The 14,622-nt window shown below is 40.4% G+C and overlaps 1 protein-coding gene across 1 annotated transcript in view; it reads left to right on the top strand.

Annotated features, from left to right (window-relative positions):
* Positions 1–14,622, top strand: part of LOC124723145 (protein unc-79 homolog) — an 868,025-nt gene that overhangs the window by 739,980 nt on the left and 113,423 nt on the right. Inside the window, exon 44 of the mRNA XM_047248336.1 lies at positions 13,567–13,683. Within this exon, the coding sequence (XP_047104292.1) occupies positions 13,567–13,683 (117 nt within the window). The remainder of the gene's footprint in view (positions 1–13,566; positions 13,684–14,622) is intronic.

Raw genomic sequence — 14,622 nt, 5'->3', positions numbered from 1 at the left:
ATTATAGTTATTACAGTTAAAAATATATTGATATGCTTGCTTCAGTTTTAGTATAAACCAGAAATAACATCAAAATTAAACAGAATTTAATTTTCAGCACCACAATAAGAGTGTCATTTTCAAGAACTCATTGCCTCTGTACCCTACTTCTGGTATCGTCCACTATATTACAGTAGTGTATCCTGCTGATGGCAGCACTACTCATCCGAGAAAATGGTGTTATCAGTGTTGCCTAGTATGATGGTATTCCCCCAGTCCCCAACACATATGGCTGGAAATATAGTGGCTCACATTATTGTTTAACATTAAAAAAACGATTAAACTTGTTTGATTACAGCTAATATTTGCCCCCAAAACTTTCACGAAACCTTTATGGTTATAGTGACAAGTTATTGATATTCCATCTTATTTGCAGAACTCATACTATGCTTCAAATGTTGCTAATTGCAATAATTTGGTGAAATACACTGAAGAGCCAAAGAAACTGGTACACCTACCTTATATTGTGTAGGGCTCCTGCAAGCACGCAGAAGATCCACAACACAATGTGGCATATACTCGTCTAATGTCTGAAGTAGTGCTGGAGGGAACTGACACTATGAATCCTGCAGTGCTGTCCATAAATCCATAAGAGTATGAGGGGGTGGAAGCTCTTCTGAACAGCTCATTGCAAGGCATCCCAGATATGCTCAACAATGTTCATGGCTGGGGAGTCTGGTGGATAGTGGAAGTGTTTGAACTCAGAATAATGTTCCTGCAGCCACTCTGTAGCATTTCTGGATGTGTGGAGAGTCACATTGTCCTGCTGGAATTGCCTAAGATCACGGGAATGCACAATGGACATGAATGAGTGCAGGTGATCAGACAGTATGCTTACGTACATGTCACATGTCAGAGTCATATCTAAATGTACCAGGGGTCCCATATCACTCCAACTGCACATGCCCCACACAATTACAGAGCATCCACCATCTTGAACAGTCCCCTGCTGATATGCAGGACCCATGTATTTATGAAGTTATCTCCAAACATCCACTGAATACAATTCGAAACAAGACTTGTACAAATAGGCAACATGTTTCTTGTCATCAACAGTCCAATGTCGAGGTTGATGGGCCCAGGGAAGGCATAAAGCTTCATGTCATTCAGTCATCAAGTGTACATGTGTGGCCTTTTGGCTCCAAAAGCCCATGTCAATGATGTTTAGTTGAATGGTTCACAACCTGACACTTGTTGCTGGCCCACACTAAAATCTGCAGAAATTTGTGGAAGGGTTGCACTTCTGTCATGGTGAACAATTCTCTTCAGTCATTGTTGGTCCCATTCTTGCAGGTTCTTTTCTGGCTGCTGCAATGTCAGAGATTTAATGTTTTACCAAATTCCTGATATTCACAGTACACTCGTGAAATGGTCGTACGGGAAAATCCCCATTTCGTCTCTACTTCAGAGATGCTGTGTCCCATCGCTTGTGTGCTGACTATAACACCACATTCAAATTCACTTGAATCTTGATAACCTGTCATTGTAGCAACAGTAACCAATCTAATAACTGCAATCTGCACCAGGGCTGTATTCTGCCTGCTTACATATCACTGTATTTGAATATGCATGCCTATACCAGTTTCTTTGGTGCTTCAGTGTACATTCCAGTGAAATATCTATAATGATTCACATTCATAATACTATTTACTACTGACTGATGCCATTTAATATTTCAACTTAATCATTTTTGTCTTATTTTACTTGTTGAGTATGAAAAGATGCGAAGTCTAAAGCAGTGAGAAACGAGGAGGGAATATAAATACGCATATGATGATAAATTTCTATTCATCAAATATCAGACATGTTGAGCAGCAGACAAGACTGTAGAGAAGACAGTACCTACATAAAATTTTGGACAGAACTAAGTCATTCTTCAAAAGTAACAAACCACTTAATTCATTTATGAACATCCAATGTTCTTGTCCAGCACTGTATCCTGACTGGGGTGATAAGTGATCATAGCAGGGGTGGGTAGTGTGGACATGGACGAGGTGTGAAGTAGGAATGAGAAGGAAAAGTAGAAGACCACATTAAGAAAGACTGTGCCACAGCACATTATGGCAGAGACTTCAGATGGAGTGGCTGGCACCTACACAAGAAGGTAAGTGGTGGTGAGGGTCCCATTAGCTGAAACAGTGAGAAAATAGCCCATAGAGGGAATAAAAGAAGTAGAATAAGAGAAAGAGACAAAGACAGGAAAGTACAAGTGAGCTAGCTTGGAAAGAAAAGAATCAGGATGGCTAATATTGAGGCAGAGGGTATCCATTTGGAAAAGGTTGTGATGCAGCCATTAATGTCAACCACATCATTTAGAGCATGTTTTCCTATACTGGATGATTTAATTTTCCCTTGTCAGGAGTTTGCCAGAGGCCACTCATCAAGTTGGCTAGTTGTTTCTTGATAATACGCATACACAATGTCTCTGCAGTGGTTGCAACGAAGGTTTTAGATGACATGTCTGCTTTCACATGTGGCCTTTGCTCTGGTAACAAAGAAAATGACAATATACCAGGGATGAAATAGAAGGAGGTGAGACAGGCCTTGCTCTTGGGTTCTCCATATGGAAAATACATGTTGCAGGGACTTGGGAGCAAGAGTAATGTAGCAGCAGACTAAGAGTGTTGGGTGTATGTGGAGTTAAGGCATACATCTGTTTGTGGGAAAGATGGAGAGCATGGAGGTGATCTGCCAAGACATCATTAAAACTTACACCATTATCTTAGGGGATTACTTTTCACTGCAGATGGAGCATCCATGGGTAGCAAGCTGTTTTTTTGAGGGGGGAGGTCTTTTTGTTGTGGAATAAATAAGATCTGTTTTCAGTCTGTGCAGGCTGCAACCACCCACAATAACTCATCTAGGAGGAGACCCTTTAGCACCCAGGGATAGAACAACTGAACACTATAGCCTTCAGGGCTTCAATTATCTCTCCATATGCCCTGAAATTCCCAGTATGCAACTCTCCCCTCCCGTACCTGGTATTTCACCATACAGCCAATCTACACTGTATCTTTGTCTATCTATTTTTCACTTCCTCCAATTCCCTACCATATGGATCATATTAGAGGTGCAAAGCCTATCTATTTGAATCCTATCACTAACATTTCCTGCTTTGTCACAGGCAATGCCATCTCTGAAAACAGCCATGAAATCTATCAAAATCACAGTAACCACTGCGTTGTGTCCTGTATGGATATGAATATGAACCAGCTGTACAACAAAATGAATTAGAAGTGCCACACAGTAGTCAAAGGCCAAGGACACTGCCCAGTTGCAGAGCATTGTTTATAACATAATGTGTTTGATTTCAATAACTGCTTCACAATTTGTCCTGTCTGTATTTGCCACCCTTATCCTTCCTCAACATCAACTTTTCACAGTTGTGCAATATATATATTTTCCTCACACAAACTTCTTGACTCTAGCCTCTGCTGTTAACTCTCCCATATCTGCCTCTGCTCCTTTTCTGATTCCTATTAATTCCATCTTCTTGCTTCTGTGAGATTCATACTTCTTCTGTTCTTTATTTGCTTCACCCTAGCTCTGTTATACTTTCAAACAATGGAAAATCCAGAATGGAGTGTAACAATATTATGAAAAGGAAAGTTGCTACTCACCATATAGCAGAGATGCTGAGTCACAGATAGGCACACCAAAAAGACTGTCACAATACAAGCTTTCGGCCATCAACGCACACACACATACATGAAAATGCAACTCACACACTCATGACCACAGCCTCTGGTAACTGAAGCCACTTCTGCTGCACTGATGTCTACGTTTTTTACACTGGCACCATCCTTTCTGACTCCAGCACCTACTGTCTGTACTTCTCCCAACTCATGTCAGTGTGGCTTCAGTTGCCAGAGGCTGCAGTCATGTGTTTGTGAGTTGCATTCGAGTGCAAGGGCGCACGCACATATGTGTGTGTGTGTGTGTGTGTGTGTGTGTGTGTGTGTGTGTGTGTGTGTGTGTGTGTGTGTGCGTGTGTGGTCTATTTTCATCAAAGGCCTTGATGGCCGAAAACTTATATTGTGACAGTCTTTTTGCTGTGCATATCTGTGACTCAGCATCTCTACTATATGGTGAGTAGAAACTTTCCTTTTCAGTTATACTTGTCTTTATCACTTGTTCCATAGCCTCCATCTCACCCAACACCATGTTCCCTTTCCTTCTAGTAAGCCCTACAGTGCCCACTGCATTCCTGTGTAGGTGTAAGCCATTTCTGCTGCAAGGTGTCTGTATTTTCTACACTGGCACCATCTTTTCTGACTCCAGCACCTACTGTCTGTACTTTTCTCAATCCATGTAACTCTTTTCACCGTGTGTCTGTTCCATTTACTCAGCACCCACCTCAGCCAAGATCACTATTTCTCTCAACTGAGTTGAAGTGCCAGTTTAGAACTGGGTCTGTGTTTGCATGATTTTGAATGTGTATATTATCTGTGTGTGTGTGTGTGTGTGTGTGTGTGTGTGTGTGTGTGTGCGTGAGAGAGAGAGAGAGAAAGAGAGAGAGAGAGAGAGAGAGAGAGAGAGAGAGAGGGGGGGGGAGAAAGAGGGAGAGAGAGAGGGAGAGGGAGAGGGAGAGGGAGAGGGAGAGGGAGAGGGAGGGAGGGAGGGCATTCAGGACATCTAAATGCAAAATTTGATTTGTATGTTCATTTATTGCAGTCATGTTAAGAGTAAACAAAGCACTATTAGCATTTTCTTATGTGTGGGTTTTTGCAGTCTCAGTATGAAATTTTAGTGAACGTAATTGTTGCTGGTTTCCTACTCTCGTATAGCTGATGGAAAGCTAGTTCCTTAATAGCATCTCAGTTTCTTTTCTCCATCATAAGAAAATATACCTCCATTAGGTAAGATTTGAATATTGTTGTTGTGATCTGAGACTGGTTTGATGCAGTTCTCCATGCTACTCTATCCTGTGCAAGCTTCTTCATCTCCCAGTACCTACTGCAGCCTACATCCTTCTGAATCTGCTTAGTGTATTCATCTCTTGGTCTCCCTCTATGATTTTTGCCCTCCACGCTGCCCTCCAATACTATATTGGTGATCCCTCAATGTCTCAGAACATGTCCTACCAACCGATCCCTTCTTCTAGTCAAGTTGTTCCACAAGCTCCTCTTCTCCCCAATTCTATTCAATACCTCCTCATTAGTCATGTGATCTACCCATCTAATTTTCAGCATTCTTCTGTAGCACCACATTTCAAAAGCTTCTGTTCTCTTTTTGTCTAAACTATTTATCGTCAACGTTTCACTTCCATACATGGCTACACTCCAAACAAATACTTTCAGAAATGACTTCCTGGCACTTAAATCTATACTCAATGTTAACAAATTTATCTTCTTCAGAAACGCTTTCCTTGCCATTGCTAGTCTACATTTTATATCCTCTCTACTTCAACCATCATCAGTTATTTTGCTCCCCAAATAGCAAAACTCCTTTACTACCTTAAGTGTCTCATCTCCTAATCTAATTCCCTCAGCATCACGCGACTTAATTCGACTACATTCCATTATCCTCGTTTTGCTTTTGTTGATGTTCATCTTATATCCTCCCTTCAAGACACTGTCCATTCCGTTCAACTGCTCTTCCAAGTCCTTTGCTTTCTCTGACAGAATTACAAGTCATCGGCGAACCTCAAAGTTTTTATTTCTTCTCCGTGGATTTTAATACCTACTCCAAATTTTCTTTTGTTTCCTTTATTGCTTGCTCAATATACAGATTGAATAACATCTGGGATAGACTACAAACCTGTCTCATTCCCTTCCCAACCACTGCTTCCCTTTCATACCCCTCGACTCTTATAACTGCCTTCTGCTTTCTGTATAAATTGTAAATAGCCTTTCGCTCCCTGTATTTTACCCCTGCCACCTTCAGAATTTGAAAGAGAGTATTCCAGTCAACATTGTCAAAAGCTTTCTCTAAGTCTACAAATGCTAGAAACGTAGGTTTGCCTTTCCTTAATCTAGCTTCTAAGATATGCCGTAGGATCAGTATTGCCTCACGTGTTCCAATATTTCTACGGAATCCAAACTGATCTTCCCCAAGGGCAGCTTCTACTAGTTTCTCCATTCGTCTGTAAGGAATTCACGTTAGTATTTTGCAGCCATGTCTTATTAAACTGATAGCTCGGTAATTTTCACATCTGTCAACACCTGCTTTCTTTGGGATTGGAATTATTATATTCTTCTTGAAGTCTGAGGGTATTTCGCCTGTCTCATACATCCTGCTCACCAGATGGTAGAGTTTTGTCAGGACTGGCTCTCCCAAGGCGGTCAGTAGTTCTAATGTAATGTTGTCTACTGCCGGGGCCTTGTTTTGACTCAGGTCTTTCAGTGCTCTGTCAAACTCTTCACGCAGTATCATATCTCCCATTTCATCTTCATCTACATCCTCTTCCATTTCCATAATACTGTCCTCAAGTACATCGCCCTTGTATACACCCTCTATATACTCCTTCCACCTTTCTGCTTTCCCTTCTTTGCTTAGAACTGGGCTTCCATGAAAGCTCTTGATATTCATGCAAGTGGTTCTCCTTTCTGCAAAGGTCTCTTTACTTTTCCTATAGGCAGTATCTATCTTACCCCTAGTGAGACAAGCCTCTACATCCTTACATTTGTCCTCTATCCATCCCTATTTAGCCATTTTGCAGTTCCTGTCAATATCATTTTTGAGACGTTTGTATTCCTTTTTGCCTGCTCCGTTTACTGCATTTTTATATTTTCTCCTTTCATCAATTAAATTCAGTATTTCTTCTGTTACCCAAGGGTTTCTACTAGCCCTCGTCTTTTTACCTATTTGATCTGCTGCCTTCACTATTTCATCCCTCAAAGCTACTCATTCTTCTTCTACTGTATTTCTTTCCCCCCTTCCTGTCAATTGCTCCCTTATGCTCTCCCTCAAACTCTGTACAACCTCTGGTTCTTTCAGTTTATCCCGGTCCCATTTCCTTGAATTCCCACCTTTTTGCAGTTTCTTCAGTTTTAATCTGCAGTTCATAACCAATAGATTGTGGTCAGAGTCCACATCTGCCCCTGGAAATGTCTTACAATTTAAAACATGGCTCCTAAATCTCTGTCTTACCATTATATAATCTATCTGATACCTTTTGTATCTCCAGGATTCTTCCATGTATACAACCTTCTTTCATGATTCTTAAACCAAGTGTTAGCTATGATTAACTTATGCTCTGTGCAAAATTCTACCAGGCGGCTTCCTCTTTCATTTCTTAGCCCCAATTCATATTCACCTACTACGTTTCCTTCTCTCCCTTTTCCTACTCTTGAATTCCAGTTACCCATGACTATTAAATTTTCTTCCCTCTTCACTTCCTGAATAATTTCTTTTATCTCATCATACATTTCATCAATTTCTTCGTCATCTGCAGAGCTAGTTGGCATACAAACTTGTACAACTGTTGTAGGCATGGGCTTCATGTCTATCTTGGCCACAATAATGTGTTCACTATGCTGTTTGTAGTAGCTTACACATACTACTATTTTTTTATTCATTATTAAACCTACTCATGCATTATTCCTCTTTAATTTTGTATTTATAACCTTGTATTCATTGACCAAAAGTCTTGTTCCTCCTGCCACTGAACGTCACTAATTCCCACTATATCTAACTTTAACCTATCCATTTCCCTTTTTAAATTTTCTAACCTACCTGCCCGATTAAGGGATCTGACATTCCACGCTCCGATCCATAGAATGCCAGTTTTCTTTCTCCTGATAACAACGTCCTCTTGAGTAGTCCCTGCCCGGAGATCCGAATGGGGAACTATTTTACCTCCGGAATATTTTACCCAAGAGGATGCCATCATCATTTAATCATACAGTAAAGCTGCATGCCCTCGGGAAAAAATACGACTGTAGTTCCCCCTTGCTTTCAGCCGTTTGCAGTACCAGCACAGAAAGGCCATTTTGGTTAGTGTTACAAAGCCAGATCAGTCAATCATCCAGACTGTTGCCCCTGCAACTACTGAAAAGGCTGCTGCCCCTCTTCAGGAATCACACATTTGTCTGGCCTCTCAACAGATACTCCTCCATTGTGGTTGCACCTGCGGTACAGCTATCTGTATCATTGAGGCACGCAAGCCTCCCCACCAATGGCGAGGTCCATGGTTCATGGGAGGGAAGATTTCAAACACTGTTTATCAAGTGGTAACAACCAAAAAATTCTCAACAAAAAGAAATGGATACAGGAAGGCATTCTAGAATAACATCAGTCATTAGCATTATATTTTCAATGTTCTGGAGCATACCAGAATATATGTGAGAGCTTGCTACAGTATCTAAGCCATTTGAAGCTAGTGTCTGAAAACAGATGCTACCTAAGCAGACCATTAGAAGCTCTCTCAGTAGCATATAATAACTTTGTGCAGCTCATTAATTTAATTTGCTAATTTTTAGATAATGAAGCAAACATCTAGAAAATTGTGGGAATCGAACCATAACCAAACTTTGTGTTCTGCTAACATTTCAGTTTTAAACCATTCAGCCAACATTGTAGCAAGCCATAAAGATGTATGGCTTTCTCCAAAGACCACTGAACAGTTAACAACCAAGATGTTAGCTAAAAACATAGTTTACTTATTGCTGAATTCCTACAATTATATATATCATGTAATACACAGTTAAAACATAAATATTCACAACAAATCAAAGCTCTATGTTTAGTTCGTAGCTGATTTTAAGTCAGGGGGGAAGATTGTGTCTTGTCACGTCCAAAGCAACATTTGGGGTCTCAGTTGATGTATTTTTAGATCACACATTGTGCAAAGTTCTTCTGTTTGTCAGTCACTTTTGACTCCATCTCCTTACTCTTCTCCTTATTATTATGGTTTCATTTTCATACATACCATCATCTGTCATCGCTTTGACCTTGTAATTTGTGCAATCCATGTTCATGCCTCAAAGCTATTTTCTGCTGTGTTCTATAATGTAGTTTTCTTCACTACTTTCCTAGAATTTTCTGCTAATATAGTCTCTCACCTAATAATTTAAGTGCTTTATTTTATCATTTTCTGCCATGTTAGACATCTATGAATTGGCTTTATGATAAGTGTATCAATATTTATGTCAAGCTTGACATATTCCATTATCTCTTTTTGTTTGTATGGTTGAAGGAAGAACAAACACTTCACGGAGGAGTTTAGTCTTTGTTTTTACTTTGTTTTATTCAGAATCTAATTCATACAATAATGCAAATTACTTTGAAAATGGAAAGGCCATGATTTGTTGCCTGTATCTGTTATGAGATTCTCTGTAAAATTAATCCATTCATACAGACATTTTTATGTGACTAATAATTTCTCTACAGTAAAGTTTGCTAAACTGCATAAATGATACATATAGTATTATACACTGCCAGAAAAATGCAACATCCATGAGGGCAAGATCATTTTATTAGTAAGTAATGTGATAGGTTCATCATTGTAGGTGTATACCATAACAAATTCAGACCAAATGAAACACACATCACAGTGAACGGTGCCCAAATGGTTGCATTGCTACACAGGTGTACCCCTCTGGCAGCAGTTCAGGCATGTATTCTTGCATGCATGTGATCAAAAATATTTCGAATTACATCAAGTGACAGGTTGTCGAAGCATCTTGAACCCTTTGTTGTAATTTGGCTATGGTTCCTGCAGACTCTGAAGGAAAGGTAAGTTCCTACTTCATCATGTTCCATATGGTTTCAGTTGGTGCGAGATCTGGTGATCTAGGTGGCCATGGCAGTTGTTGTACAACACAAAGAGCACCTTACATTACAGCAGCCTTATGTGGACATGTGTTGTCTTGCTGAAAAAACACATCACCTTCCTGCCAAACAAATGGCAGTAGCATAGGGATAACAACCTGTGCAGTGTAGTGGGCACCGGTTACTTCACCCTGCAAAAACATCAGACTTGACCATAAGCTGTAACTGATAGCCCTCCACACCCTGAGGCCTTGGGTTCATTCACTCTGTAATAGGCTGCCCACCAGGTCTACAATGTACACTACTGGCCATTAAAATTGCTACACCACGAAGATGACGTGCTACAGACATGAAATTTAACTGACAGGAAAAAGATGCTGTGATATGCAAATGATTAGCTCTTCAGAGCATTCACACAAGGTTGGCGCCTGTGGCAACACCTACAATGTGCTGACATGAGGAAAGTTTCCAACCGATTTCTCATACACAAACAGCAGTTGACCAGTGTTGCCTGGTGAAACATTGTTGTGATGCTTCGTGTAAGGAGGAGAAATGGGTACCATCAAACTTCCAACTTTGATAAAGGTCAGATTGTAGCCTATTGCAATTGTGGTTTATCGTATCGCGACATTGCTGCTCGCGTTGGTCGAGATACAATGACTGTTAGCAGAATATGGATTCGATGTGTTCAGGAGGGTAATACGGAACGCCGTGCTGGATCCCAACAGCCTCGTATCACTTAGCAGTCGAGATGACAGGCATCTTATCCACATGGCTGTAACAGATCGTGCAGCCACATCTTTATCCCTGAGTCAACAGATGGGGACATTTGCAAGACAACAACCATCTGCACAAACAGTTCAACGACATTTGCAGCAGCATGGACTATCAGCTCAGAGACCATGGCTGTGGTTACTCTTGACGCTGCATCACAGACAGGAGCACCTGGGATGGTGTACTCAATGACAAACCTGGGTGCACGAATGGCAAAACATCATTTTTTTTGGATGAATCCAGGTTCTGTTTACAGCATCATGATGGTCGCATCCAAGTTTGGCGACATCGCGGTGAATGCACATTGGAAGCATGCATTCGTCATCACCATACTGGCATAATCACCCAGCATGATGGTATTGGGCGCCATTGGTTACACGTCTCGGTCAGCTCTTGTTCACATTGACGGCACTTTGAACAGTGCATGTTACATTTCAGATGTGTTACGACCCATGGCTCTACCCTTCATTCGATCCCTGCGAAACCCTACATTTCAGCAGGATAATGCACGACCGCATGTTGCAGGTCCTGTACGGGCCTTTCTGGATAGAGAAAATGTTCGACTGCTGCCCTGGCCAGCACATTCTCCAGATCTCTCACCAACTGAAAATGTTTGGTCAATGGCGGCCAAGCAAGTGGCTCGTCACAATACACCAGTCACTACTCTTGATGAACTGTGGTATCGTGTTGATGCTGCATGGGCAGCTGTACCTGTACATGCCATCCAAGCTCTGTTTGACTCAGTGCCCAGGCGTATCAAGACTGTTATTACAGCCGGAGGTGGTTGTTCTGAGTACTGATTTCTCAGGATCTATGCACCAAAATTGCGTGAAAATGTAATCACATGTCAGTTCTAGTATAATATATTTGTCCAATGAATACCCATTTATCATCTGCATTTCTTCATGGTGTAGCAATTTTAATGGCCAGTAGTGTAGATGTGTATGTCCATCACTCACGTACAGAAATAACATACTCTCATCACTGAAGACAACAGAGTGCCATTTCACCATCCAGTCAACTCCATCAGAGTTGCCATGCTTGGTGGTGTCTTGGTTTCATTTGCTGTCTGGCCACAGATGCACATGTTCTTAGTCCTGCTGCAAATCGTGTAAATCATGGAATTCTTTTAGAGAAGCTAAATCATTATGGTTTGAGGGGGGCAGTGCACAAATGGTTTAATTCATACTTAACTGGAAGAATGCCGAAAGTTGAAATAAGTGGTTCATGTAATGTTAAATCAACAGCTGATTCCTCAAATTGTGGGGCTATCAAGTATGGGGTCCCACAGGGTTCGGTCTTAGTTCCTTTACTGTTCTTGATATACATTAATGACTTACCATTCCACATTGATGAAGATGCAAAGTTAGTTCTTTTTGCTGATGATACAAATTTAGTAATAACATCCAAAAACCAAGAACTAAGTGACGTAATTGTAAATGATATTTTTCACAAAATTATTAAGTGGTTCTCAGCAAAGGGGCTCTCTTTAAATTTTGATGAAACACAGTATATACAGTTCCCTACAGTAAATGGCACAACTCCAGTAATAAATATAGACTTTGAACAGAAGTCTGTGGCTAAGGTAGAATTTTCAAAATTTTTAGGTGTGTCCATTGATGAGAGGTTAAACTGGAAGCAACACATTGATGGTCTGCTGAAACGTCTGAGTTCAGCTACATATGCTATTAGGGTTATTGCAAATTTTGGTGATAAGGATCTCAGTAAATTAGCTTACTATGACTACTTTCATTCACTGCTTTAGTATGGTATCATATTCTGGGGTAATTCATCGTTGAGTAGAAAAGTATTCATTGCTCAAAAACATTTAATCAGAATAATTGCTGGAGCCCACCCACGGTCATCCTGCAGACATCTATTTAAGGATCTAGGGATCCTCACAGTAACCTCACAGTATATATATTCACTTATGAAATTTGTTGTTAATAATCCAACCCAGTTCAAAAGTAATAGGAGTGTGCATAGCTATAACACCAGGAGAAAGGATGATCTTCACTATGCAGGGTTAAATCTGACTTTGGCACAGAAAGGGGTAAATTATGCTGCCATAAAAGTTTTTGGTCACCTACCAAACAGCATCAAAAGCCTGACAGATAGCCAACCAACATTTAAAAATAAATTAAAAGAATTTCTGGATGACAACTCCTTCTACTCATTGGCTGAATTTTTGGATATAAATTAAGGGGAAAAAAAACAACTTAAACATTAGTGTCATGCAATATTTTGTGTAATGTAATATTTTGTACAGACATCTTTTATTAACCTGACACATTCCACATCATTACAAAGTGTTGTATTCATGATCTATGGAACAAGTATTAATCTAATCTAATCTAATCTAGACAGACAGTTCCCAATGGTCCTCAGTCATACAGCAGGAGCAACACGTGTCCAAATTTCTTCCTTTGATGATGCTCAGTTGGCCACCACTGCTCAAACAATGCACCAATCTCGACATGCATCTGCACAACACAGACATCTAGAACCTGGTCTACAGGTGTGGTAATTTTCCACTGACCACTGCTGAAAGTGGGAAAATACTATACATTTTGCCCAACATGTGCAACAATCTGTAGATGTGTTTATCCAGTTTGCCGCAAGTCCACAATTCAACTCCTTCTAAATTTCTGTGGTTATTTAACAGGAAAACATGCTTGTCGGTGGGGCATGATTACATCTAAGGATGAATGTTGCAGTCACTGTTCACCTCTAAACTCAGCACAGTTGTTGTCTGAAAAGAAAAACCGGAGGGTGCACAGAGAAGCCTTCTGAGCATCATCTGGTTGCTGATGATAGTCACAAATGTATCATTAACACTACAACCCCTCATGATGCACATATTATACTTTGGTACCACTGAATGCAGTCTTCCAAGATGTTGCATTTTTTTCTACCAGTGTAAATCTGTAAAAACCTTAAGGCATCAGTATATTCTTTATATTTATTTGTCTTTTCTTAAAACATTTCTGGAATTTTGAATTTCAGCATACTAATATGCAGTTTTATGTATTTTTACAGGAGAGAGAGAAGCTCATTCTCACACGGATGGTTGTTTTTGAGCTGATCCAAGCTTTAAAATTCAAGACTTCCATTCCAGATTCAAACATTATAATGCTCATTAACTTTGTTCTCCAGGTAAGTAATGTTACATGTAAAATAGAGGGAAAAGTTGTGAGGCTGACTTATCTGGCAGATTGTATACTGTCTATTTACAGTTACCTTTTCTTTCTGTAACATCTTTCCCATTCTCTTTTCACTCATGAGTAACTGAAATAAAAACAACTTCTTAGTATCATGTAGCTCTTGTTTCTGCATCATGGCATGGACTCTAAGAAATACTGAGAGCATTAGAAAGGCATCCTCATCCATGACTGTTCAGTTATCACATATAGCTCAAAAATATTAGCTTTAACTGGGTCAAAGCTACCCACATTTCACTTAATAAACATCTAGCTGTGCTCTATATAACTGAGGTCAACAGACTTTAATGATCACCTTAGCACTTTCATGCCTGTGGAGTGTTCCTCAAACCAGTCTTTCACAGTGTGATAGTTATGGGTTGGTACAGTTTCTTCTTGAATATACATATCGCAAAAGTGCAAATGGGACCACCACATAACTTAATAGTAGGTTCATGTGTTGTTTACCATTGTTGCAGCAACAACCCTCCATCCATACTTCAGAACCCTTGGTGCGGTGGAAAAGCTAATAGCCTACGAAATTTTTGTGCTAGAGCTAGAACATTGCTGAAACAGCATGGTTCAAGACCCCAGCCTGTCACAGTTGTAAGCTGAATTTCCTCATTCTGTAGCCCAGTGGTCCACAGCTCGTGGTCGTGCGGTAGCGTTCTCGCTTCCCGTGCCCGGGTTCCCGGGTTCGATTCCCGGCGGGGTCAGGGATTTTCTCTGCCTCGTGATGATTGGGTGTTGTGTGATGTCCTTAGGTTAGTTAGGCTTAAGTAGTTCTAAGTTCTAGGGGACTGATGACCATAGATGTTAAGTCCCATAGTGCTCAGAGCCCTTTGAACCATTTGTAGCCCAGTGCTGCACTGCCTTGGTCACTTACATGATGGAA

The sequence above is a fragment of the Schistocerca piceifrons genome, chromosome X, assembly GCF_021461385.2.
Source record: "Schistocerca piceifrons isolate TAMUIC-IGC-003096 chromosome X, iqSchPice1.1, whole genome shotgun sequence".
NCBI classification, from domain to species: Eukaryota; Metazoa; Arthropoda; class Insecta; order Orthoptera; family Acrididae; genus Schistocerca; species Schistocerca piceifrons.
Note: the sequence above shows the minus strand (reverse complement) of the source record. Positions and strands in the feature narration are given on the sequence as shown.